This window comes from Hippocampus comes, unplaced genomic scaffold, assembly GCF_001891065.2.
Source record: "Hippocampus comes isolate QL1 unplaced genomic scaffold, H_comes_QL1_v1.1 scaffold44, whole genome shotgun sequence".
Lineage (NCBI taxonomy): Eukaryota > Metazoa > Chordata > Actinopteri > Syngnathiformes > Syngnathidae > Hippocampus > Hippocampus comes.
The window spans coordinates 2502741-2529505 of record NW_017805546.1 but is presented as its reverse complement, the minus strand read 5'-3'; the positions used below and the strand labels follow the sequence as shown (position 1 = coordinate 2529505).

Sequence of the window (26765 nt, the reverse complement as noted above, 5' to 3'; positions counted from 1 at the left end):
TCCCGTCGTGCCAAGTTATTTAAACAGATATTGCAGTTATATAATTGACATTAAAACATGCTTTTATTTTGTTTCACTTAAGTGCACCTCAAGAGTGTGCGACAGGTAAAGGAGTTACAGTAAATCTTTTACTTTTCCTTGGCCACCTGCGCAAGTGAATTTGACATCATGTTTGACATTGAACCGGTAAATTTTCCTTCACGTACGCGACACGAGCGAGTCCGCCGATTGGAGCCGCAGCGGCAGCCACCGGCGCGGTTGACAACTTGACATCTGGGGAGGAGGAGCGAGCGGCACGAAACGGCGCGGAGGAAGCCAAAGCACGACCCCCACTCCTCCGACAACCGGCCCCTTCGCCACTCTCACGTGAGGTCAAGTCTGAGCCCGCTGCGGCAAAACGTTTCGACGAGATCCCGGCTGTGACGGTGCCGACGATCCGTGCAGGTAGGACGACGCCTTCAACCAAGCACGAGCAAAACAAATATCCGAATGAGTTCAAATCTATTCATGATGAGGGCACTACTGAATGTTTTCTTTCAAGTCCGTTTATTTGAAGGATGTGTCACATGAACGCGGTTTGGAACGAGTTAGTTTATGTACAGTACTGCAAATAGTCAAGGCGACGGCTGAGACAAAACGTCATTAAGGGATAACCAATAAAACAGAGAGCAGAGGTGATGACCGAAAATTTCCGCGCAATAATGAACTTTCAGAATTGAAAATCACTGGAAAAAAAACCCCACACCACATCACTGCTGCAAATTGAGCATACAGTATGTACAGTACTGCAAATAGTCAAGGCGACGGCTGAGACGAAACGTCATTAAGGGATACCAATAAAACAGAGAGCAGAGGTGATGACTGAAAATTTCCGTGCAATAATGAACTTTCAGAATTGAAAATCACTAGAAAAAAAAAAACCCACACCACATACATCACTGCTGCAAATTGAGCCTACAGTATTACATTCAAGGACCCCTGTCAGTCACAGTTGATATCAGGTTTCTGTGCAGATTTGCCGTGAAGAATACAGGCGGGCTGGGGATTCACTGCCGAGAAATACAAGTGTGTATCTCCACGCTGCACCCTTTGGTTTGCCTGCCCTTCCACTTCATCAATACTTTGACCGATATGGGTCACAACACGTTGAGCATAATGACTTTTTATCGTTCCACTGGCCTCTTCAAATCCCGGTGGATAACTTGCAATTGATTGATGGAGAATGGTGGTCCTCTTTTGTCAAGCAAGGAAGCTTACACACCGATGCCACGAAGCGCTCCTTTTGTTCGGCTTCCAATTTCCAAATTATATTTGAATAGCAACGTAATGTTTAAATGATTGCTGATGGTTTCCTACATTCCACCTTCTCTAAAAGGGAATACACTCGATTAAGCCTTTAGTCAAACCTTTAAGCGGGTCTCGAAATAACATTGTGGAAAAAAAAAGGAATATCATTTGTAGTCATGATCATAAGCAGATTATGAAAGTAATCAGCACAGTTGCAAGTTACTAACCTTGGCTTTCACCCACTTAGCTTGCACCTCACTCTGACCTGTTAAAATGTAACCAAGCATCCCATAAATTATTAATGTAAAACACGATTCAAGAGTGAATAATAACTTTGCGCCTTTGCAAAAGCGAAATATTTCACCACAAAGTTGTATTTTGGCTACTTTGCCTTGCTGCTGAAAGTATCCGAAATGCTCAGACATGAACAGAGAGGCAATTTGATCCCAACTTTCCTCAGAGCATCCGTCCGAAGACGTCGTTTACCTCGGGAGGCACGTAACGGTTGTGACATGAATGTCAACGAGAGAGGCCCTCGTTTGGGAGTACAGCCTTAGCGGGATGTACTCCGTTAATGATCAACAAAGTCACGTCTGCACAGGATGGAGAGGTTTCAAAGGCTACCTTGTTTTGGGGAAACAAGTGAATGACATTCTGCCAAAGCCTACGTGGACGCTGTTGGTTGCGGTACTCGGTTCCACTCTAATGTCCATTTTAAAAAGCAAAGCTTGTGGGAGACAAATGATCGATGATGGTAAAAGTCCAATCGATGGCTGATTCACTTCACAACAGTGTGAGGTAATATTCTATTTACACAACAAAAACAGAGAGCCGTGCTTGTACACTTTGCTGCGGGTAGTAAACTGTGAATGAGGTTATTTTTAGTGCGACCTCCTGCAAATGTTACGCGCGATTGTCTCGTCATGTGTACCGCCCGCCGCCCTGAACGATACAAAATGTTTCATTGGTGTATTCCCGACTCGCCGTGTGTTGAAGCAATTCAGATAAAATGGAGCGCGTGACTCGGCGACGTCGGCGTCGACTAGCTTGTAATCTAAAAGAGAACGGTATGACAGTCATGGGATGTTGAGCTGCGCTGTGGCAAATCGTCCCGGGCGCATGAATCCGCTCAATAAAGCAGTAGCAAGAGCTTCTTCTGTCATATTGAAAGTAGCAATTGAAAAAAAAATACAGGGCACACACACAAACTGTCAAGCTTAATCGAACAGTATTTTCCTCATAGTCAAGTAAATAAAATGTATCTCCCAAAATAGGTATTCAGATTTCTTTGTGGTCCGTTCGTTTACTCAATCTTGACTTTTCCTTTGATCAGATATCCCGGGCTGGTGCTAAAGATGCTTTTGTCCGGACGTCATTCGCGGAGGTAACCCCGAGTGCCGTTGGCCCCTCTGCATCCGTCGCGGGCGGGGATGGCCAGCTGGAGCGCCCGCTGGGGGGCGTGCGTCTGTCTTCAGACTCTACTGGCTTTGGCTTTGGCCTCGGCCGGCTGTCCCTCGCTGGTCCCAAAGCCAGTCAACTTCTCCGTGGTTTACACCATGCCTTTTTTCCAAGCCCGCGGCCCTATCCAGAACATTGTCAACAACTCCTTGTACCAGGAGGTGTACGTAGCCTCGCAAAATGTGATCGAAGCCGTCAACAGAAGCTTGGAGAAGACGTGGGGACTTCGTACCGGGCCGGTGGGAAGTCCGGAATGTCAGGTTTGTGACCTGTGTCAGATCGACAGAGACCCCAACTTCCTGGAGGACACCGACAATCAGGTGTTGTTGTTGGACACCCTCTTCATGTATTTGTATTCCTGCGGCAGTTCCCAGTATGGCGTTTGCTATTTCCACCAACTCCACGGCGACGGAGAGCCCCCATCTATTTCCAAGTGTTTGTTTCGAGCTCATTCAAACTCTGCCGCCTACTGCCCCGACTGCGTCGCCAGCCCGCTTGGTACCAAAGTCACCATGGTGGAGGAGGGTCAGACGGTCTACTTCTTTGTCGCCGCGACTGTGAATGAAAGTGTGACTCAGCGCTACGGGAGGAAGTCGATATCCGTGCGGCGACCGCTGGCGACGGAAGACGGCTTCTACAGCGACGTTCGTGGCCTGACCGTCCTTCCCGGTCTGAGGAGGACTTTCCACATTGACTACGTCTACAGCTTTTTCACTCAGGAGTTTGTGTATTTCGTGGCAGTTCAGAGAGAGAGCCCGGACCAGGAATCGTCCCCCTTTCAAACGCGACTCGGCCGTCTCCCGCGCAATGAATGGGAGATGAAGCGATATCGGGAGGTCATCCTGGAGTGTCGTTTTGAACCGAAACGGCGGCGCAGGAACGCGGTCAACGAACCCTACAAGGATGTGGTGTACAATGTTGTTCAGGCGGCGCATTTCGGCAAAGCCGGCAGGGAGCTGGCCGAAGAGTTGGGCGCCGAGGAGGAGGACGATATCCTCTATGGGGTCTTCGCTGTCACGGATGACAACGGCGTCGCGGAGCACGATTCGGCCCTGTGCGCCTTCCCCATGGACAACGTCAATGAGGCCATCGCGGACGGGGTGGATGACTGCTGTGAATCTGGACCCGAGCAACTTTCCAGGGGACTTTGCCACTTCCAGCCCTGTGAAAGCTGTCCTCATGAGGTGAGTCCACGGGCTAGTAGTACAATGACTTGCGTCTCGCGGTGCTCACAATGCAGACGGCTATTGGGTTTTCCTTTTGTTTTTCCACCTTACAAAGCAGAAGACGATAAAAAAACACACACCCAGTATATCTCCATCCATCCATTATTTGATGCGCCTCTCCTCTTGTGGGTGGCGGGCATGCCGTAGCCTAGCCCGTGTTCGTGTACTTACTCCCTTGTTCCACCGCGTCACCGGCGTCTGCTGCTCGTGGCCTTTTGACTAGAGCATGGAGAACAACGCCACATGCAGAGACCATCCAACCATGGTTTCCCAGCCCTACTACAGAGTGGACCTCTTCAACCGCCAGATGACAAACGTCCTTCTCACCTCCCTGTTGGTGACCACGATTGACAACAAGACCGTTGCCCACATTGGTACGTCCACGGGTCGGCTGCTGCAGGTAGGCAACTGTACATTCTCTCTTGACTATGCCGCCGCGGCGATTGGATTGACTTGAATATGTGTTGTCCTCTCCTTAAATTGTGTTTGCGCTTACAGTTGGTGCTGACAAGATCCAGTCCGATTGTCTTTGCGAATTACTCTTTGGCGGAAAACCAAAGGATCTCATCCATTGCTGCCGTCTACTCATCCGAGTATCTCCTGTTTGTGGTTGGAGACAAGGTTAAAAAAACAAAACAAAACAAGCCTGTGAAAGAGGCTGTCACAAGAATTCTTTCAGCCGATCACATCGATGATATGTTGCATCATTAACATTGGAGAGCGTGACTGACTGGCTTTCGGTAACACTGTGATGCTCGTGAGGCTCAAACGGGCTGCTTTTTTTTGTAGGGATGGGGTGATCTTTCTCATGGCGGGAAAAAAAAGTAGAAGAATCTCAATGTACTTTGCGTGCGTGCATGCTTGTGCAAGTGACGATAAGAGAGTAAAGCCTGGCTTCGTTTTGTGTTGCCCAGTGTGACCTCGAGCGTTTGAAATAGTTTGAGACGTTTCCCATTTTGGTCAGGAGATTTTGTTCAAATCTCATTGGCTTGCACGAGGCGTGATTCACCTCACAAATGTTGGACATGACAGCTGATAAATGAAATCCAGCATCTAATTATGATTCGTACCGTCACAATCGTTTTTTTTTTTTTGTTGAAAATACAAAACATCCAACACATTGACACTTGAAATGAATGTTGTCTGGCAACATGGGAGCCTTCTTCACTGATTGAATGAATGAGCACAGTATTGAGCTTGACCGCTTCCTCTCTCTTCCAGATGTTTCAGGTCCCCCAGAGAGGGCCGGGCTGTCAGCACTTTCTGACTTGCGCCACGTGCCTGACGGCCCCCAAGTTCATGGGCTGCGGCTGGTGCTCGGGGGTGTGTTCGTGGGAGAGCGAGTGCTCGAGCCACTGGAGGAACGAGTCCTGCCCCCCACGCATCGCCGGGGTTAGTCTTGTTCTCGACTCCCGGGCAAAGTCAACAGAGGTTGCATTTCCAAGTCGTGCTATAAATTCTGCAGTTCTTTCCACGGACTGCTCCCCCCGATGGTCAAACAGAGTTAACAGTGTGTGGATGGGAGTTCCAGTCACCCCTCAGGCCCGCTATCACCTCCAGAACCCACCAGGTTAGACTGGGACAGACATCATGCATTGTGCTCCCTCTCAAGAGTAACAACACACAGTGAGTGAACGACGTGAGCTTCAAGTTGCTGAACTGTGCATCACTTTTATCGCAAGTACATATCCGTGTCTGACACATTGCAGAAAAACCTCCCAATTCACGTGCCGTACGCACCATATTTTCGTCTGCGCCAGTCATCATGATTATTTCGGATTGATATTGAACATTACAATGAGTAAGCACAATTATGTTCAAACAATTCATTTATTTACTCCCGCTGTCCGTGCCGAGACCAGCCGGACCGACGAATAGCCAAAACGTGTATAGAATTGTGGGCCGTAGAAATGCTTTTGGGGGAAAAAAATAAGAACAATGAACCCCTAAAAATTCTCCGTAAAACCCCGCTCAACATTCAATCCCCAGAAAAACCCACGAATCGCTCCATTTTCAAGAAAGGCTTTCCTCATGTTGAATTGGTGCGCAACAGAAATGCGTTTTGAATACACGCAGTCGAAAAACAAAAATCAAGTGTTTATTTTCATCGAAAAACTATGCCAGTCATTTTTATCTTATCTATAATAGAAGAATAGGTGGACCACATGGAATATTTCAATTCTCTCATAGGGCATGCTGACGCAAATATGTTGGTGTTTTTTTTTTTTTTGTTTTTTTTTTTAAGCTTGGTGTGTAAGATTCGCTCCGTGGCCACCGACCTGTCAAAAGCAGTTAACGTTACAGTGGAAGTACGTGAGGGCGAAGGAGGCATGAAGGTGGAGGGACGCTACGCCATTGACGGGAAGGCAGAAATGCCGGGCTTTACATTTCTGGTAAGTTCGACGCCTTCATTGGAGTCATCATATGCTTTTCGAATATTTCCTGTCTTAACCGCTGAAGCTCTATGCAGACACCCAACATCACTGAGATCCAGCCCAACTATGGGCCTCGCATCGGGGGCACGTTGATCACCGTGACTGGAGCTCACTTGGATGCCGGAAGGACAAGGAGAGTCACGCTCAATGATGTGCCCTGTCCGATCAAAAGGTCGGATTTAAAAACATTTTTTTGGGACTGTGTTTGTTTTTATCGTACACCTGTGACGGGCCACGACGGAGTGGGGCAGTTTACAGCTTCACGTCGCTGTCGCTTCAAAACACCACTGATGCGCGACTCCGCATGTACATTCCTTGTCGCTCTCACTGACGCTTCGGTGCCACACTGTGTGCTGTTGTGTCACTTCCGCCACGATTTCATCTAGTTTATGTATCACTTTGTGACACACCCTCCTCACCGAAAACTTACCGATTCGCATGTCGATGCCTTTCATAGAGACGCACTGAGCGACGCGTTTTTATTTCTTGCCCTTCGAAGTCAAAGTGTCTCATCATGTCTGTTGTCTAATGATAGAAATAATTTGAATACTAATCATTTAATAATACTTTTTAGAACAACTCACCCTTTATGACATGATGGCAAATGTTTTGACTTGTATTGCAATTTGTTCAATCTCACATTTGTATTTCAGTCCCCGTTTCAGTTTGAGCTGCACTTGCATCCCTCTTTGCAGAGTCACGAAGCCGAAAGGCAATATGTCCTCCATCATCTGTCTGTCCCAGCCCATCTCAGAGGCGAGGGACGTACCTCTCAGTGTCTTCATCGACAAGTCTTCTGTCATCACGACAAAGGTTTTCTACTACAAAGAAAATCCCAAAATCACGGCTGTACTGCCTGACTGCAGCTTTGACAGGTGGGCCTGTAAAACGGCAATGAAGCAAGTGTCCACAGTCTGGAGCTGCATAGAGCGCCGTAGAACATCCGCACTACGTTACTGATATCTAACAACTTCTCACGCCGGTCTGTGTGTGAACTCTAGGGGCTCAAATATTTTGATTGAAGGAGAGAACCTGGATTCCGTTTATCGTACCATCATCCACTTTAAACCCAACGAGAGCCACCTGAAGCCTGTGACGAGGGTATCATTGTTGAGGAGCGATTCCCGAATTAACGCGCCTCGAAATAAAAGCTGTGCTTAGTCCTTCCGTGTTTTTGCACAAACGCTTCATGTGAAAACGTGAAGCGTCTCGAAATCCGGGCGGTTGTTTCAGATTCGGCCCTTTCCTAAATAGACTGTCTAAGCACTGTTTTTGTTTCTCCGCACCGCATTTCATCGCGGCTCATGTTTGCTCAGTGCATTTATCCGTCTGAGAACGTGTGGGCTTCCTCTTTTCCCATCTGATTTGTGTCCAGGAGTGCACTGGCAAGGCCTTGTCCACAAGGATGGTGTGTGTCACTCCCGTGTTTCCGAGGGATGAGACAGAGGAAGGAGAGCTTTCCTTCGACATGGACGGAGCCATGGGACTTTGGAACAAAGAGTTTTCCTACCACCCTTATGGCAAGCCGATACCGTTTGAAACGGAGGGACATGAGCTGCATTTGTACCCGGGCTTTGATGAAGTTTCGCTCCATGTAAGGATGAACGGCCAACCGTTAACGGCGAGTCGCATTTGCCATGATCGGGTTTTGATTTTCCTCCCTGCTCACAGCATCAGAAATTAAACCTGGTCAGCTCCTGTATGACCATCGTGATGACGGTGGCGGGTGTTGATTGCGACGCCAAAGTCCTGGATAATGAGATCACCTGCCGGATACCCAAAAATGTAACCGTGCCTCGTGAGGGACTGCCCGTGAAGGTGAGTCGGCCGGCAGCCTTCTATGATGGCGGATTGTGTGTCGTTTTACTAAAATGCGTGAGGACCTTGCGCCCTGCTTATTACTTCAAGCCAATCATTTCAAATGATGCGCCGATTATCATTCTAGTGTAAAACACTGAACTTCACTCAACACGCTTAACCCCGAGATTCCAAAATGGCCGCGTAAAAACAAAGATAATACATGAGTGAAAAAAAAAAAAACGCATGCAGACTGTCAGTTTTCAGGAAGTCGCCGAACAATTTCAAAAACAGCCCCAAGCTGCAATAATACGATTATCCATTTTGTGGAATGAACAACTGAAAGAAAACATGTTAATTAGTGAGCTGTTTAGACAGAGCGAAGCAGCCGCATCCCTGTTTCTCATTCACAGAGCTTTCATTGACTTTGGATGGTCAAACTATTCATCTGATTTGCTCGAGAAAACAATTGACATTGGCTCCTGAAACCTGACGTTTGACAAGGTGCAGAACGGCAGATCGCTCCTATTTGCGTTTCTCTTCCAGTGAAAAGTGGGTCAGCCCTGCTTTTGCTGGCAAGGCTGCATTAGGTGTCATTTTTCCTTGTTGGTTGGCGAGTGTGCGCGTATGCGACAAAGTGGGTCAGCCCTGCTTTTGCTGGCAAGGCTGCTAATAGGTGCCATTTTTCCTTGTTGGTTTGCGAGTGTGCGCGTATGCGCTGCGATGACGGACTGTATAATGGCTTTGTAGATCTCCATCAATGGGCAGGTCCACAATGTGGGCACGGTAATAAGGGTCAGCAACCACTACATGGTGGGCATCGTGCTGGGGATCCTCGCAGCTCTGGTGGCCGGGGCAGCGCTGGCGTTCGCTGTCATGAAGCACTTGAGGAAGAAAAAGAAAGGTAGGTCGCGCGGACCTTGACCAGACCCGTTTCTTCAAGCGCGTCCGGCTCAGGGTGTCGTTGAATGTCTTTCAAGCGGAACATCCTCGGTGTTTCATTGTCTACACTCGTCTGCGCACTTTATGACTGGTCGATGATTAAAACAATGGGAAATATTTTTCAGCTGCCACGGTGGAGAGCCGCTTGGCCCACAGCGCTAGCCGTTCCGGGACAAATAATGTCGACTTGTCACCGGTCGGGGACTACAGGAGAGGTGACATTGTGACTGCCCACACTCAAGTCTAAGAGTGAGCGAGTTGCCAGTCTGACTGTGTGGCAGCTGACTTTTCTGAAACGGCTTTTTCTTAGTCATATCCCTGAATCCGCCGACTCCCGTTGCTGGGCCTGTGGCCTTCCCCAGCCCGTCCTACGCTGCGGGCAGCATCGACGTTACTCTCACTCCTCTAATGGCTGCGGAGAAAATTTCCATTTCCAGTTTTAGGCCGGAGCTATTGGAGGAGGTTAAGGATGTCCTGATTCCTGCTGAAATGCTCCTTGTGCAACACCATCGAATCATTGGCAAGGGTAAGAAATAACTGCAGTCGTATATTTTAGGGGGAAGCATTTGCCACCACCGGGCCTTTTTCTGTTTATCCCGACAGGTCATTTTGGAACCGTCTATCATGGCTACTTCACGGACCAGAGCCACAGAGAAATACACTGCGCTGTCAAGTCTTTGAACAGTGAGTCAACTTCGCGTCACTTGGTTAGCCGCGGTTTCAGCGAGTGCCTGTGGACCTTTGAGAAACACTGCGTCTCTTTAGGAATAACAGATGTTGAGGAGGTGGAGCAGTTTTTGAAGGAAGGGATCATCATGAAGGGCTTCCATCACATCAATGTGCTGTCTCTGCTGGGCATCCTCCTGCCGCGAGAAGGACTCCCCCTGGTGGTTCTGCCTTATATGAAACACGGCGACCTGCGCCACTTCATCCGCTGCGAGAAGAGGGTGAGCTCCGACCGCGGGTATTCTTTGTCGGATCCATGTGCGGAAAACGCAGGTAACCCTTTCAGGCTTTTTCCTTCAGTGTGACCATCGTGCCTTTTCTTCTAGAACCCCACCGTGAAGGACCTTATTGGCTTCGGACTGCAGGTTGCCAAGGGGATGGAATATTTGGCTCAGAAGAAGTTTGTCCACAGAGATCTCGCCGCACGCAACTGCATGTGGGTCGGATAGACTTGCAGAAAAATCTTCCGCAGACCTTCTCCAACGACCTCCTCTTTTGGTTTTCTGTCTTAGGCTGGATGAGTCTTACACCGTCAAGGTGGCAGACTTCGGCATGGCCAGAGATGTTTTCGACAAGGAGTACTACAGTATTCAAGACCACAGAAAAGCTAAACTGCCCGTCAAATGGATGGCTATCGAGAGTCTACGCACGCAGAAGTTCACTTCTAAATCTGATGTGGTAAACAAACGAGCGAAAACCTAATCGGGATCTTAAAAAATCAAATACAATTACAATACATCGCAATATGCTATTAACTGCGGAAGCCAAGAGAGTCAAACACATCGTCGACTTGCTAGAGATGATGTCATGCATCGCATTGCAGGCATTGATATTTTGTCCCACTCGGTGTCTTGGGCGCAGTGGTCTTTTGGCGTGCTGATGTGGGAGATGCTGACTAGAGGAGCAAGCCCGTACCCAGAAGTGGACCCTTACGACATCACACACTACTTATTGAAGGGCAGGCGGCTTCCCCAGCCTCAGTATTGCCCTGACCCTTTGTAAGTGTTACAATATCCATCTATGCATGCGTTATCCAAACCGCTTATCCTAAAAAAAATAAAAAAAAACCTGCATATTGCCTTGTGGAATAGTTTTGTAGTGGCTCTCGGCTTCTTTTAACTTGACCGAGAACGGCCTCAGTCAGAATGCTGATTTTATACAGGAATACTAATTATTCTTCATTAGTACCCACCAGATGGAGAACAGGTGGCTGTGTGGCAAGATGTACATTATGGGCACTCCGTAGCGTCAAATCTCTAAATTGTCCCCGCTTGGTATTTCGCCATGTTAAGCAATGCGCCGTATGAGCTTTGTAGTTAATATGTACACTAGAAACAACACACACACACACACACACACACACACACACACACACACACACACACACACACACACACACGGGAGTATGTTACCATGAAACATGTTTTCTTTAGAAAAAACTGTAATGACAAATCCCTTCGCATGTGATAGATTAGAATAGATGAGCCATTCATTCTTCATCGTTTCAGGCAGTGTGTCCTTCCCTTCATTGAGCAAACGTTTTACAGCAGTAAAATCTCACCACACACCGCCTAAAAATGGCACAAAAAGTGTGAATACTGAAATTATGTTTTTTTGTGATAACAGGTACAGCATTATGCTCGAGTGTTGGGACCCCGATCCGGAACTGAGGCCTAACTTTGCTACATTGGTGTCGGCTGTTACCACCATCCTCTCCAGCCTCGAGGGAGAACACTATATCAGTCTGAATGTCACATATGTCAACCTGGACCAGCCCAGGCCATACCCAGCGCTCACCGAGTCTGCTGACGAATACGACTCCACGGACACTGAAAGTCACTCGGGCTCAACCTCCTCCTGATCCATTACCTTCAAATTGTTGTCAGTTCTTAACACAACAGGACAAACACTCCATTCGAGTGTGGTTCACCCAAAAGCAGCTCCTGCACCAACACTCCATCCGTGCAACGGTCCATCATGTGTGTTCCCAGCAGTCTTTGTGGTACAGTAAAAAAAAGCTTTTAGAGCACACTCCAACCTACAAGGAAAAATGCAAGTGCTATTGCCGTTTTGTGACCTCCAAATCCCTTTTTTGGGGATACTTTTGCATTGTTTCACACGGCAGCTAGCCAATTAGCGCTTGTGTTCAGAGGTTAGCATTAATGTGATGCTGTTTCCTCAAAAAAGATTTCGGCTAAGCTTGCCTAAAACAGCACTGAGGCGTTCTTTTCAAAAACCAAACCACAGCATGTCATACGCCCTTACACTCATGGTAGTGTACCATTACTACTAAGCGATAAATAACAACACCAATAATTAGAACGCGGAGACGTCTTTTGAAATTTTTGTGTATTCAGCTCCATTAGATTGCAAAATACGAAAAGGCCTCACAAGTGCCGACACCAACCACAAACACAACAAATACGGCACACAAACATCAATTATTGAGAGCAGGCTGAATTATTGAGAGCTCTTGCAGTGCACGCATTGTTTAGATTGTGCAGGTGTACTCAGCGTTGCGGCTAGCTCAGTCTAGGTCCTGACGTTGCCTCGGACGGCAATCGCTGTACTTGCCAGTGCGCTCAATTGTCTTGCTCGTGAGGGCAGAGTGCACTAGTAGCCCACATGGACATTAAGCTGTATATCAGGGATATCAAATATCTTTCCGTATGTCTTGATATGACATTCACACATTTACTTTTCATCCGTTTGCAGTCCAATGATTGTTCTGTAGACTTGGATGAAGTGAAGCAATGCTGTGTAGCGCATGGTTCCTAAAACTAAGTCTGATGTTGTTCTTAATGACCACATGCCTTTGAGATAGTGTAATAAAAAAAATATATATTTATTGGTGAAGAAGTGCATCACGATGATTTGGGTGCTCCTTGGGCACGGTTAAAGCGTTATATGTAGTATTAGCGTGACCGCTAGAGGTCAGTATTGCGTCACATACTTTTTCGGCTCGTACCCAGGAGGAGGATAATTAAAAACCAAAAAAAAAAAAAAAAAACGCTTCTGTTTGCCGCTTACTGACCCTTCTGTATTTGCAGTGGCGTAGCAACAATACAGGTGACTCTTGTCTATTACCCATCGTGTGTTTAAATCAGTAAAAAAGCAATATAGTTGTTAAAAACAGGTAAAGAAAAACAGAGCAATCAGGAACCATTTCTTTTTTCCCCCTCTCATTATCTTGGCCTTGAAGATTTAGCTGAAGCAAGCAACTACGTTTTCAATTCAAAAAGCAGATGAAACAGGTCGAGTTGGCAACTCCTCTGTCATCCTCTCAAATACTGTAAAACAAACAAACACCTCCCCCTGCATCGGAGCAGAGTCCCTGCGCTATCCACACCTCTCACAGGAAGAAAACCAAAGGGAAAATAAACAACAATCCTCCACTTGGCGGTAGAGAGTCCACATAGCTGACTTCATTGCTGATGTCCTTCGATGAAGACGTTACCTTGAGGAATATTGATAAGGACAAGACATGAATGCGGTTAAATCGAGTTTGTCTGAAAATGGATGACCAAGGTAAAGCTACTGAGAGTCCATTGCATTGGGACAAAGTGGCCAGCGGTGAGCGACATGCTGCGTGAACCTTGACATAATCAGTAAGACAATTTTGGAAGCTCATTCGAAGATGATCTGGATGAAACACATGGGAATGATGAGAATCTAAGGTTTAAGAAGAAAAAAATGCTCAAAACAAAAGCACATGAAAGATTCCTCCAGCCAAATAAACTTGGAAGAAATATACGTCACAGCGCTTGGAAAATATCGAATTAATGATCCCTGTGCCCAAAGCTGGAGGATCATTGTCTTGTTTTGTCCTATCTTGGGAGCTGAAAAGGAAATATTTCCCTCTTGTGTATTTGTAGAGAAAGCACAAACAAGCTTGGATTATCACTCAGGCTTAAACAAATTCAGAGGAGAATTCCATGAGGCTATGTTGCTTTTCGCATCTCTGCCCGCTCACATCAATTTGCAGGGTCAGGGGAGTTCAAACATGCAAATTATTTGCATTAGTAATCATGCCATTTCATTATTATGCCCTTTGGTTAGAGCTTCACATGCAAGGTGATGCAACTTTATTCCAAATATAGTAGAACGCACATGATTTTTCCTGCCATGGAGCGTCAAAGAGACCCTGCTGAATTCTATGCAAAATGTAGCATTAAGAACAACAGCCTCAGTAAGAAATATTTTGTCCGTCACCATCTGATGAAATGAATATTCTCAGATAGCCATGCAGGCAGGGGTAAATGCCACATAATTCAAGATTGTTGTCATGGAATGTTATTTACGTTCTACCTCGCATTCCTTAGGGGCAAGAGGCCGCGCGAGAGAGTTCAATTGGTCACAATGAGAATATTATCATGTCAGTTGGTCAGAGACCGCACGATGCACGTGCAAAGCTATTAACGTGACAGCCTGGATAAGTGAGATATCAATGACCACTCAGGGACACGGTTGCTTCTTCTCCAGCAGCTCAAGCGAGGGTATTTTATCTTCTATAGTTACAAGAAGTACAACATATACTCTGACACGAATATTTCAACAACAGTACAAAAACAATTATGTTTTCTGTTAACAAGGGCTATGCTTACAGGAATAACTTATAAAATAAAAAATAATGTCCTATATTGAAATACACTTCCAATGCACAGGAAGCGATCAACTACTCGTGCCCACCCAGAAATTCGACCGGCGAGTCAAATGGCAATAAACATGAAATAAAAGCGTCCAAGGCAAAACAAACGTTTTACTAACACATTTCTTAGTACTTATACACTAAAACACTCATGTTCATACCTGAAGAAGGGGATACCGATGACCACTCAGGCACAGACGGTTTTTCTTCAGTAGCTTCCGCGAAAACGAAGTATCGCGCCGACAGCTCCTCTTCCGTCTTTAGCAGACATAACTAATCGATCAAAGATGATCTTGTGCGTGTGCGTGTTGTTCTTGTTCATCAACATGATGAGGCAGGATCTTTCAATCGCAAATTTAAAAAACTACTTTTTAAACACTGAAATGAGTTTAGAAAATGAAAGTCTATCGTGTGTTGTTAGCCGGGGTTGTGGCTTATACGTTGCTTTTTTTTTTTTAGATTATGACACCTTTCTTAATATACAGCAGAGTGCAAAGGTCGTCAAGCTGCAAATTGTTTTAATTGCAATTGCTAAAACAAGAATCAGTTGATTTTAGTTACATTACAAATTTTGGACTAAACCCTATCGCTAACACCAAACCTGTCAACATCTGGATTGTTTCTTAGCAGGGTATTGTATTTCCGAGTTATTGAAGTACATTTTCTTATTTTCACATTCAAGTACCAACTTTTACACCTGCTCAGAATAATATGAAATCCGCTTTTAAAAGATGACACCTCTTCCTCATTTTCAATGAACACTGATGCCTACCACGCTATCGTATGTCCTGACGGTGGTGTTTGGAGAGCGAGGAATTTGGGAGGTGTGCTTGCTGTAAAAAGCTCAAGAAGCCCCGTCTGCTCCTTTTGCCAAGGAGTGTTTGATGAAGCGAATAGGGCAGGCAGGACCAAATTGAGTGTAAAATGGAGAGATGTGATCCTCGCACCCCTCAACTGCACCACAATGGAGACGTGCCAAGAAAGGATCTACTAAAAGATCATGACAATAACTGATTTTTTTTGGACTCTTGTTTTATGTTGAGAGGGAAGAAATTTCATCTGTGCTGTATGTTACACACACAGCACATTTGACAATAAAGTTGTATCCAATCCAATCCAATAAAGGAGAGCCTTCGCCGAGTCTGTCGTACATGAGGAATTTATTCAACCTACCGCTGGCGACTAGAACCACGCTCTCGCTTTGATTGTACAGGGACAGAACGGCCCATTGTGAAAGTAATGAGGCTCAGTGTCATTAAACCCGTGTTGAATTTCTGGCCACCTCGTGGATGTAAACTCATTGAGGAGCCGCCAAGAGCCAAATGTGCCCACTGTTGTTTCGTGTCGGCAGGACACGGTGGCCTTCGGAGCTGATTTTTGAAGAAAAAGCTATCAGCAACATTTCCATTTACAACACAGCTTGTTTTGGATTATTATTATCTGTCTGTATGTCTTCTCACTTTGAGACAAGCCCCACATGTGAGTCGTTTCCTGGTTCTATCTATTAATGAACAGAACTGTATAGAAAGATTTTCTGAGTCAGCAAACTGTTTTATCATGATGCAGACGTGAACGACACCAACATTTCAAATATGCAAATTACAGCTGCCTTAACCCTGACACGTGGATAAAATTAATGAGTTCATATTTTCTCCTCATGCCAATAATCTGTAGCTCTTTTTCTCTCGTCCATCATCGCCTCCAGTCTGTGTCCTTTTTTCAAGCGAGGCGGCGTGATAAGGAAGCATCAATCTTGAATCTCTCTCCGGGGACCAGCCTGTCTCTCAGCGCGCTCCTCTCGCTCATCAGAATCAATATCGCGCCCGCGACCGCCATATCCACGGACAACTATCTGACTTTCAGGCCGCATGCGTTATGGGAGCTTCCTACTGATGTTCTCGTAGCCATCAGCATGCATTTTTAATGATGGTACAGTATGGTGGCCTTGCTACTGCTCGTCAAGTACCTCAGCCTCCTGTCACGAGTGTGGGCTTGCTGAGAGGGATAAGAGCTCTCACTGCTCCTGTGTGGAAAATAGATGTGCTGTTGTTACTGCCCACCTCTCCTGGACCATCTGTGGAGTGGCACCGCGATGTGACAATTACGTAAGATGTTCACAACAAGCCCCCTCTTTCCTATTTTTTGCAAAATCTTTCACATTATTTGGATATCTGTCAGGAAAGGTCGAGTCAATTTCATCTTTGGTGTACTGAGTTTGTTCCAGTCTAGCTGTACCAATGCTAGTATTTTAAATGGAATATTTTGATTTTTTACAAAGCATCCTGAAGTTTACAATTATTTACTGTTACATGGCAGTGTTTTGGGTTCACAAATTCTTCACGAAGTGACGTGACGGCAGCAACAGTTGGCTACAGAATTCAAACCAATAAAAAGAGGATAATACCACTGGCATTTTTACATGCAATTAATTCTTCCTGTTTGTCTGCGGTGGTCTTCTCTTTTCGTGGCGACATTTGCCACCCACGGCAGCCAGCCAGCCGGCCGGCCCGCGATGATGAATCCACACACAAGACCGGATAAATTAGCACTCATCTTCAAATCGAATAAACACCTGATGCTCTTCGAAGCCTGCAGAGGCAATTTGCAGGGTAATTATAATTTGCAAAATCAGTGCGGGAGGTTGAGACAACAAACTCCTGCCAAGCACATTATTGAACATAGGATCGAAAAGTGATCGGGCCTATTCAGGCCTCTACATTTTGCTTGAAAACTTAACCGCAAAGACTAACCACAAGTGTGTGCAAGGAAACAACTTTCACTCAAGAAAATTCATTCAGCTGGTGGCACTCACACCAGAAGACAGATGAGTCATCCGAAGACGGTACCGGTCCGCGGACTGACCGGTGGTTGGAGACCTCTGTTGAAGTCCACAAATTAAATTGAGCCCACTCATTTAGCTCAGTATTCATTTACAAATGAAGCCATTACAACCTTTACAACGTTGCAATGCTCAAGAATCAAACAGATGTTTGAACGACGACGCTGAAAATGCAATATTTGTGGAGTTCACTCCATTTTATGACATGAAGTGGCTGCATCAGATCAAAATATCCGGATCCATTTCTTAAAGTAGACTGTACATCCACTTAAATAGCACATCTGGATCCGGATGATTTGATTTCGTAAGCCACTTGTGAGAATAAAATGGGAGTAAATTCAACATACTATTCTTTTTCACGACAATGAATTCGATCTGCCCTGGTAAGCATTAAGGGCATAGCTGTTAAAGAAAGAGAGAAGAATTCATTCCATGACTACTGTGGAGACGCCAGGGGTTGTACAGTAAATGTCCTTGATGCTGTCGGTCGATGACAGTCGCGGCTTTCCGAGGTACAGTGTGCTTTGTTTGTCCCCTCTTGGTGAGATGCTTGTTGCCATGGTAATGGTTGTTTTCACAATAAGTATGTGTAGGATGGCAGCAGTCATGCCATGCTTAGCTGCAGTAACGATAGCTCAGGCTATACTGGTATGTGGCAACAGATTACTCAAAACATGAACCCCCCCCAACCCTCCCAAATGTGAAATGTGAAAAATCAATCCTGCTTTGTACAAAGAGGCAGATGGTGAATTATAGATTAGAATCAATCTGACGCGACTGCACTGGATAGTGTGAGCGCTTGGACGGACACGCTAAATTCCTCTCAATCTCATACACCAATATTGCTTAAGATCCCCCAAATAATTTGAAGATGTGGTTTGAGCATGTCTCCTTACCCTGAGATCTAAACATCCTCAACTTGTGGTCACTTCAAGATGATGAATTGGTCTGGGCCCCAACGTGACTTTGATATAGTTCGGGCTGAAATTTTCGAGTGAAAATGTCCATTAATGCTCACAGTCCAGCAAGCTCGCACTGCTGCGTCTGCCACATACGCTCTAAGTCATGTGAACTTGGGCCTGAGGACCAAGCCACCGGGGAGTTCCTTACCTGCACGGGACGAGTGATTCATTGAATAATTTACCTTGGTCAGGGTAGTTGCAACATTAATGGCTGAGTGGGAGCTCCCCTCGGCACCTCCCAGGGGACACGCGGTAGTTGAGCACCCACTCTAATTGCTAACTCTTGTCCACTAGAAGCTTTTAATTAAAGTACGTGGAGTCTTCTTGAAAGCTCTGCTCGCCAACCTTTGGAGTGACTAAGGGTGACGAGCAGAGTGGCCCTCCTTAGGCCACGCTCATAAATCTGCGGAAATCACATGAAGGCATCCTGGCCTGGAGTGGAGCAAGCCAAAGTACCTGACTCACTCTACATGGCCATCATGACAGTTCAAGATACTGCTCTTCATGCTCTTGCTATTAGACTCAACTCTATTTCCAGAACACTTTGAAAACAACCACCGCTGTATACAATAATTCATACAACAACAAATAATTAACACGAAATTAAGATTGAAGATAATATTGAGATAATATTGAGAACAAACATTTCCAAAAAAATAACTTCACTTGGCAATCATTTGTTGATTTTTGCATCTCATTTATGCAAGTGTTGCCCATCCCCACACAGCTGCACACGCCAGGTCGGAGTTCAAGCGCAGCCTATTTTTGCCGAGTGGTGGTTTATACCACTGTGTGGACAAACCTGATTGATCACGACACTGACAGAAGTGCGATGAAGAGCCCTCATAGCAGCTTTCCCCCCTCCTGAAAGCCATTAGTGCCACAATCACCACCTCCACTTCACAGGTCTGCCTACGATCCATCTGTACGCCACCCACGTGACCGCCCAGCCTCAACCCCTCTGCACTTGTCACCTTTCTGACATTCCTATTTCTATATGCTCCTGCGGAAAAGTTCACAAGCCTGTAATATATTTTTTTTAAAAGTCTTTTGTTATTGAAGCTAGAAAACACTCCGTCAACAGCGCAGAGTGTGAAACAAACCTTAATGTTTTTGACGTTAGCTAACACAAACTCAAAATAGTGACAATTGTCAGTTTGGAAAAACGCTAATCTTTCTCCTTCCGCCGTTGTTGTTTATGCAGCATGGTATGGACACGTGAAAGCATTTTTTTTTTTTTTGGTAACAATAATAATCATTAGAAAGGAATAATATTTTGCACTGCTGACACCTACACAGAAAATCATTTATTTTGTCCAGTTCTGGCTTTGCATAATGTTGCGGCAGCATATACCCAAATTGTGAAAAGAGGATTTGGCAGATGACGCCATTGTTGATTTGGTTCAAGCATAGTACAATAGCCTCTTAAAAAGACCACTTTCAGTCCATAAACCTGAAATGCGGAAAAAGGCCATAGCGATCTACAATAAGTGTATCACGCTATTGGAAATTGTGCCATTTTTAAATTGTGTTTTATGCTGCATTTTATTTGTTTTCATGCATTGCACCGGTACAGCAACACACACACACACACACACACACACACACACACACACACACACACACACACTGATCATCCATGACAGCATATTGTGCTTAAGTATAAACTAGGAGTCAAAACAAGGTCATCGCTTCAGGGAGCTGACATGCTGAGATCCGACAATCATGTCAAAGGTTCTGTGTCCAAATGGAGCACAAGTACCCATTGTACAAATGACTCCAAAACTTGAAATTTGACATCCACCTGTACCGTGTTTCTCACGAGAAAAGATGGCAAGAGAGGAGAAATCAGATTTTCTACAAACGGGGGAACAGCAAAGGAGGAGCGACAAAACGCTGCATGTTAAAGTGGCATCTATGCTATCGCTTTGCACCCAGCACCCACCCACCACTGCCATCAGCTCATAACACACACACACACACACACACACACACACACACACACACACACACACACACACACACACACACACACATCCGTCGATTTATTATTTCCACATCCATCATTCACACATTTATTCATCACGTAACCAAATAAGAAGTGGCAGTTGGATTCCGTAAGTAGAACATTTTATTTTCTTTGGTGGAACATTTTCAACGCTTCTTGACTTGTCTCCAATGATTGCAGTCCCCCCCCCATTATATTCTACAACCACACATTAGTAAATCACACACTGACTTGGTCACATCTCACCAGGTATGAAGATTTTAAGCGTGCCACGTGAGTATGAGTGTCAAGCCATATTAGGATTATGCAACCAGGCCTGCCATCGCGCTGGATCCTGTTCACTTGGTTACCATGGTTACATTAGTTTATCTCCAATCAATGGATTCCATTTTTGAATGATGAATCATCTCCATAAAAACCCGCAAACACATTTTTACCAAGTGGACTTCATCATGAAGTTATGTAATTCAGGAAAGCGTTATCATTTGCAAGCAAGTATGAGTTGGGAAGTCCCATTTTATACAGTTTCAATCGTTTTTTTTCCAGAAGGTTTGGATGTTTTTTCAAATTTCAAGTCTTCAAGTCTTTTGTAAATTAAGTTTCCACTTCACCACTTTATAAATTGTTATAAGCTCACCCTCTCTTTGCGGAGTCAAGCCAGGATGTTGAAGAGAGACTATACAGTAAAGACAGCAGAACATATACCGCACCTGGGCTTCAGAATCGTTGTCAAATACATCCCTTTGGGAAAGACATAGGCAAATTACCAATTGGTTGTGCTCTGCTCATTACAAGGGACTGCTCTGAGACCACAATGCCAGGGCTGATTTTTTTTTTCGTCTCAGTCCACCCGTTTGACATAGTCATCGTGAGTTAAAATCTTGCGCTATATATACAGAGAGAGAGAGTATATAAAGAGAGAGAGAGAGGGAGAGAGAGAGAGAGAGAGAGAGAGAGAGAGAGAGAAAATGAATCATAGACTTGTTGGCAAATGAATATATGCCTGTCAGTCCCAACTGCATGATTATCTTTGTCACTGAAGACATCTTGACATACAGTAGCTTGTGTAATGATCATTGCGTAAGTGTTCCTAATAAAGTGGCCTGTGCATGCATTTCCGCCAGCCAACTCACACGGAGAGTGTCGTCATGTGAATGTATGTGTGCACTGAATGCAGAGTTGACATATGGTGTCCTGCTCTGGCGCAATCAAGAATGTAATGACTTTGTTTTTTTTTGGGGGGGGGGGTCATGATAAAGGACCATTCCCAGTGTGGTTTTGAGTCACTGCGGTTGTGACATTTTGGTCACTGAATGTGTCTCCAAAAACGGCGATGAACGCCAAGTGGCTCTTGGCAGCGTGTCTTCGATAGGTCTGTTTAACTAGCATTTTACACTGATGTTGGTTAGATCTATCTAATGCTTTCTCTTCACGCTGACATAACCTAGTTTTTTTTTTTTTTTTTTTGTTAATTGAATCACTTGAACCGTGTGGTGTAAATGCGAGAGGCTTACAAATCTACACCATCCACCTCATGTTCTGCCATTATCTCCAAACTCCCCAGGCAGAACGAGGAGCTCAAACACGCGGACACGATGCCGAATGGGTCCACAGCTGTGAGAGCAAAATCAAGCTCGAGGAAAAGTTGAGCAAAAGCTCAACCTTGGAGCCTGGCGGATAATTTGCTGTCTCCTCTTTGCTTGGAAACAACTGATGGATGAAAGCATGCGGTCATGAAGTCCCTCCGACACATGCTTCTGCTGCCGGGAGCTGTGTATGAAGGAGCATGGCAATCTAAGGCGCAGCCGTTAGCACATGGGTGACCTGCTTTTTGCTGGGGGCCTCACAGATGGATACCGTGTGCGGAAATCATACCCGAGATCTCCATACAAACCGGCTGTTTTCACAAGAACGCGGCCTGTGAAGGGCACCGGGCTGGGTTTTCAATGAAAAGAAGACAGAAGTGATGGTGCTTGGTCCTAGTGGCCCTTGTACATCCCATCCTGCGGACTTGGGCCCCCTGGCTCATTATCTTAAGCCAACCGTATTGAACTTGGCTCTTAAACTGGGCAGCAATTTGAAATTGGACCGGCAAATTGGTGCCGCTGTCGAATCCGGCTTCTTTACCCTTAGGCAGCCTCTCCTTTCAAAAGAGCGCTTTGAGACAGTCATTCATGCCTACATCACATCCTACCTGGTTTTTCTCCATGAAGCATCTCCAGTTGGTCCAGAATGCTGCTGCTCGCCTCTTGACTGGTACTCGCAAGAGGGAGCACACAACTCCTACTTTGGCATCACTTCACTGGCTCCTTTTCGAGTTCTTTTTAAGATTCTATTAGTTGTTTTCTATCTTGAAATGGCCTGGCCCCACCTCACCTCTCTGAGCCCCCTGCACGGTTCTACGGACCAGACACTATTCGAGGTACCGAGAACTAAGTGGGGGCTCGCAGGGAATGGAGTCTTTTCCGCTGCCGGCCCCCCTCTCTTTGGAACACTCAGCAAGCCACGGGCCATCTTTAAAACTCATTTCTATTCTTTGGCTTTTGACTCAGCCTAAGACTTGCTTTTTAAGTTTACTGTGCTTCCTATTGTCTTTGTTACGAATGTATTGTTTTATTGTTTGTTGTCTGAATGATTTTTGCTCTGTGTACAACACTCTGAATACAGCACTGGTTGTTTTCAAGTGCGCTAGAAATACACTTGAGTGGAGGTTTGTAGTCATGGTGCTATTTGATTTTGAATGGCTCATTTTGACCTCTTTTTTCCCCGTCTGCTTTTGTCACAGTGGGAGAAGGCCATCTCACTTCCTCCTGCACACCGGGGTGGTCACGTTGCTACATGTCCGATCCATTGGGGTGATGTCAGTCTGACAGATGGACCTGAAGAGCCCGGCATGACAAGCTGCTGGTGACTTTTGCTGTAGCTCAGCACATTTTTCAGGACTCTGTTCAAAACAATCAGCTCCATAGAAGGACAGAATAATACAGTTTTGTGAAATTATGCTTGTCTGATGGTAATTCACAAGGGCGGCGAGTTATTCATATTTCGACATTGGAAAACACCCTGTTCTGGGTTGTGTGCCGTTTTTTTTTTTTTTTTTTTTTTTAGTGAGATGGGAGAATCACTCTTTGAATGTATTGCGCTCCACAAGCCACCACAGTTGCGCTCCACAGTTACTGGAATAATCCAGATCAGGGCGAATCTCACAAATGTAGGTGAGGATAAGATCATTGCGCAAAAAGGTTTACGTGCAAAAAAAGCACAAATAAAACAAATGTCACTGGTTCCAATAACGAGACAAACCAAAAATGCTCGCAAAAGGCAAGGACAAATGTCACTGGAAATTGCTTGTCATGAAAAGACAAGAAAACCCAGAACGCGTCGAAGAAATTAACAAAGACTACTTACTTACTATGAGCTAATGCAAAAAAAAAAAAAAAAAAAAAAAAAAAAAACGTGGCAAGGACAAGGAAATCGAGAAAATTGGAACACTTGGAGAGCGCGTGATGAGCAAGGCCAATAATCCGACAAGGGAGCCACAGCTTGGCAGTCCCAAAACACTCAGTTGATGGTGATGAATGACAGGCGCGTTGCTGGAGGTAACCGCCCTCCATTCCGGTTGGAAATTGAAAAAAAAACAAAGCAGAATCATGACAGAATACGATCATAAGACAAGGTTGAGAAGTTCACTTGAGCCTGGTCAATTTACATGCTCCTCTTTCTGAAATCTGATCCAAGTGTTTGCCACGCGTGTGGAGACGTGAAATTTCATGATTCTTCAAGTGTTCAATTTTGTCTTCTGATGGGTTTTACTTCAACACGATGGAAAAGTTAAGTATTGCCACTCGATCGAAGTGGAACAGCTTTTCTGAACGGAATCGCAGAGGACTTTGCATTGCGTCATAGCCGGAAGTAAACCCCCTGCAAAGCGCATATTTATGTTGTGACACTGACCTTGCAAAATGATTGTCACAGTTGCTCGTTGCCTTTGGCTGTGACCTTTCCAAGAGTTCCTCAAGTGTCGGTGTGCCGCGTCTCCTCCGGAGGCGGGATAGCGCATCATGCTGTGCCCTTTGTGATTTCGCATCCTGCTGAAGAGCTTGTTTGCGGGGGGGCGAGGCTGCCATGCTGCACTTTCCCTGCCAGGGGAAACATCAGTCATGGATGGTTACCAACGGCGAGGCATATATTACAGTCGTGACATCACTTTTGGGTGTTTCTGTCCATTTCCGTCATGAGGAATGATCACGGGTGGATTGGCATTGCTCGACTGTCATTTAGACACGGTGCAGTTGCTGCTATCTTGCTGCTGACGGATTATAAAATCAGATCTCCCTCATCATCGCTTCAATATGCACACAGAAGATAGAAACAAAGCTTCCGATCCCCCCGTTGCTATAGCAACGCCAGCATGAACACCGTGACACTACAAGGCCGCGGCTGCCGTTGCGATATCAGGCGCATGCGGAGAAAACAGCAGGTCGCTTTGACTAGAAGTACACGGCTGGCTCGAGAAACAGCGGCAGAGAGCGGCGGCGGGCCGGCAGGGCGTCTCCAATAATTAGTCGAGAACCACCGTGAGCTAAGTGACACTCTTCGTGCTGAACCGAGAGCGTAAAACCCAGGTTAGGGTCACACCATCTAGGTGGCAGATTACCAGGTGACACCTTTGTTACAAAACTGAGAAATGGCTCTACTTTGTACAAAAAAAAAAAAAAGAAATTGCCGCTTTGCTTTATTACCACCCCGATATAATCATGACATAAAATGAAGAAATCAGACACCCACTGAATGACTTGGCATTGATTCACAACTCTTCCACATCTTACGGCTCCTGCCTCTTAAAATATTTCAGTTACAAGAATCCAGAAATGTTTAATATGATATAAATTACGGATCGCAGTCCAGTTTCCTTTCTGACTGCGTCATCTCCAGTGATAATAACGTACCCTCAAATGCGTCACAATGGCTCCTTCAGTGAGCTGTAAACTCGCTTTAAAAAAAGGAGACAAAATGACTTTGGGGACTCAATCATCAAGACTTTGAATATGTCAGCGGCATTTTCCAATTTCATTTCGACAGATGCCATCAAGCAGGATAACAATTAGCTTGTCTGTGAAGTTCATCAAGTGGCACAAATCTTGTTTGATGTTAAAAAAAATTAAAAATATGCAGCGGCTCATTTCTCATTGCTTCAAGTGTTAATAGACAGAAAGGGGAGTCTAAGGGAATGAGGCTAAGGGCATTTTCAAAGGTAGCAGAGAAAAAAAGTATTATCAGTGTGGGGACCTTGAAACGATCCGCTAAACAAGTCTGCCTTTTCCCAGAAGAAGAAAAACAGGATATGGCAGCTCCAAATATGCAGCAGTCAGTAATGTCATTTTCAACTCTGCCGATCCCATCCATCGTCACTGGAGTTTATCCCAGCTGACTTTGGGCAAAAGCCATACGACACCTTGAACCGGTCGCCAGCCAGTCACTATGTTCAAAGAACCCTCCGCACCATCACTGAGCAGGCACCAAGTAAGGAGAGTGTGCCACTCCACCATCAGCGACTTAACACTTAGTAGTGGTCATTAATTTGTGGTCTGATGAGACAACACCATCCTGCTTTTCCCCCCTCTCCAAATAATACAGCGTCATCTTTGTAAAATTGCATCCAAGTTCATTTCTTTTTCTAGTATGGCTCCAATACTCATTTGTTGTAAAATAAGTGGCGTTCAAGCAATAACATTTCAAAGTCCTGTCATTCCAAAGTGGAGGTGTCGCAGGCAATGTTTCTTTGGTGGACACAGAGGTATTTGAGGGGCTTATTAAAATCCGGATTCAACTGATTTGAGCGCATGTGGGCGAGGTAACAGCGGCTTGGCTGAGAAAATGCGGCATGGCCTTTTCATATGACAGTGCAGAAGAGATGATTTCCGACTTGGCCAAGATGTCACGAGAAAGACAATACAAAATAATGAATCCATAACGATACCTTCAGAACTACTTTGCGTCACCAGTTTAGCAGGAGCGTCGGGGGCGCGGCGACACGGTGTGTCGAAACCTCCAAATGGGCGCAAAATGGCGTCGAAGACTTAATGGTCATTTGGGGCTAACACGTTGCCCTTCAAAATGTTAAAATATTGCCTTGATAATGTAAGTTGAGGGGTTCGTAGGGTTTGAATGGATGGCTCTACGTTCGGAATGGGCAAAAAGGAGAGATAGACTTCGTTTGAACGCAGCTTTTATTTTCCAACGTCTGCTCCGTAACTCTCGAACGAATACACCTTTTTTCCGGTAACGAAAACACTTCCTGCTTTTCTTCGCCAATCAGATGCAAGCAACATAAGCGTATTTAAGTAATTATTAAACAGAATATAATTTAGGTAACTGTAACATAAAAGAATATAATGTTCACATATAAAATGATAATAATTAACAATTTTAAAAAA

General features: G+C 45.3%; 1 protein-coding gene across 2 annotated transcripts; it reads left to right on the top strand.

Moving 5' to 3' along the window:
- Positions 1 to 319: 319 nt before the first annotated feature.
- mst1rb (macrophage stimulating 1 receptor b) lies at positions 320 to 11888 on the top strand. 2 transcript variants are annotated; one of them, XM_019879374.1, is made up of 21 exons: positions 320 to 444; positions 2621 to 3929; positions 4195 to 4371; positions 4470 to 4592; positions 5193 to 5363; positions 5437 to 5597; positions 6217 to 6364; positions 6442 to 6578; positions 7102 to 7281; positions 7408 to 7507; positions 7782 to 8000; positions 8078 to 8224; positions 8954 to 9107; positions 9271 to 9360; positions 9465 to 9671; positions 9749 to 9829; positions 9911 to 10092; positions 10198 to 10307; positions 10384 to 10549; positions 10733 to 10869; positions 11498 to 11888. In XM_019879374.1, exons 2-21 carry the CDS (start codon positions 2718 to 2720, stop codon positions 11730 to 11732), a joined length of 4137 nt encoding a protein of 1378 aa, XP_019734933.1. In that variant the 5' UTR covers positions 320 to 444; positions 2621 to 2717; the 3' UTR covers positions 11733 to 11888. The 2 variants fall into 2 exon arrangements, with proteins under 2 accessions (XP_019734933.1, XP_019734932.1); XM_019879373.1 differs by having other exon boundaries at positions 9456 to 9671.
- The last annotated feature ends 14877 nt before the right edge of the window (positions 11889 to 26765 follow it).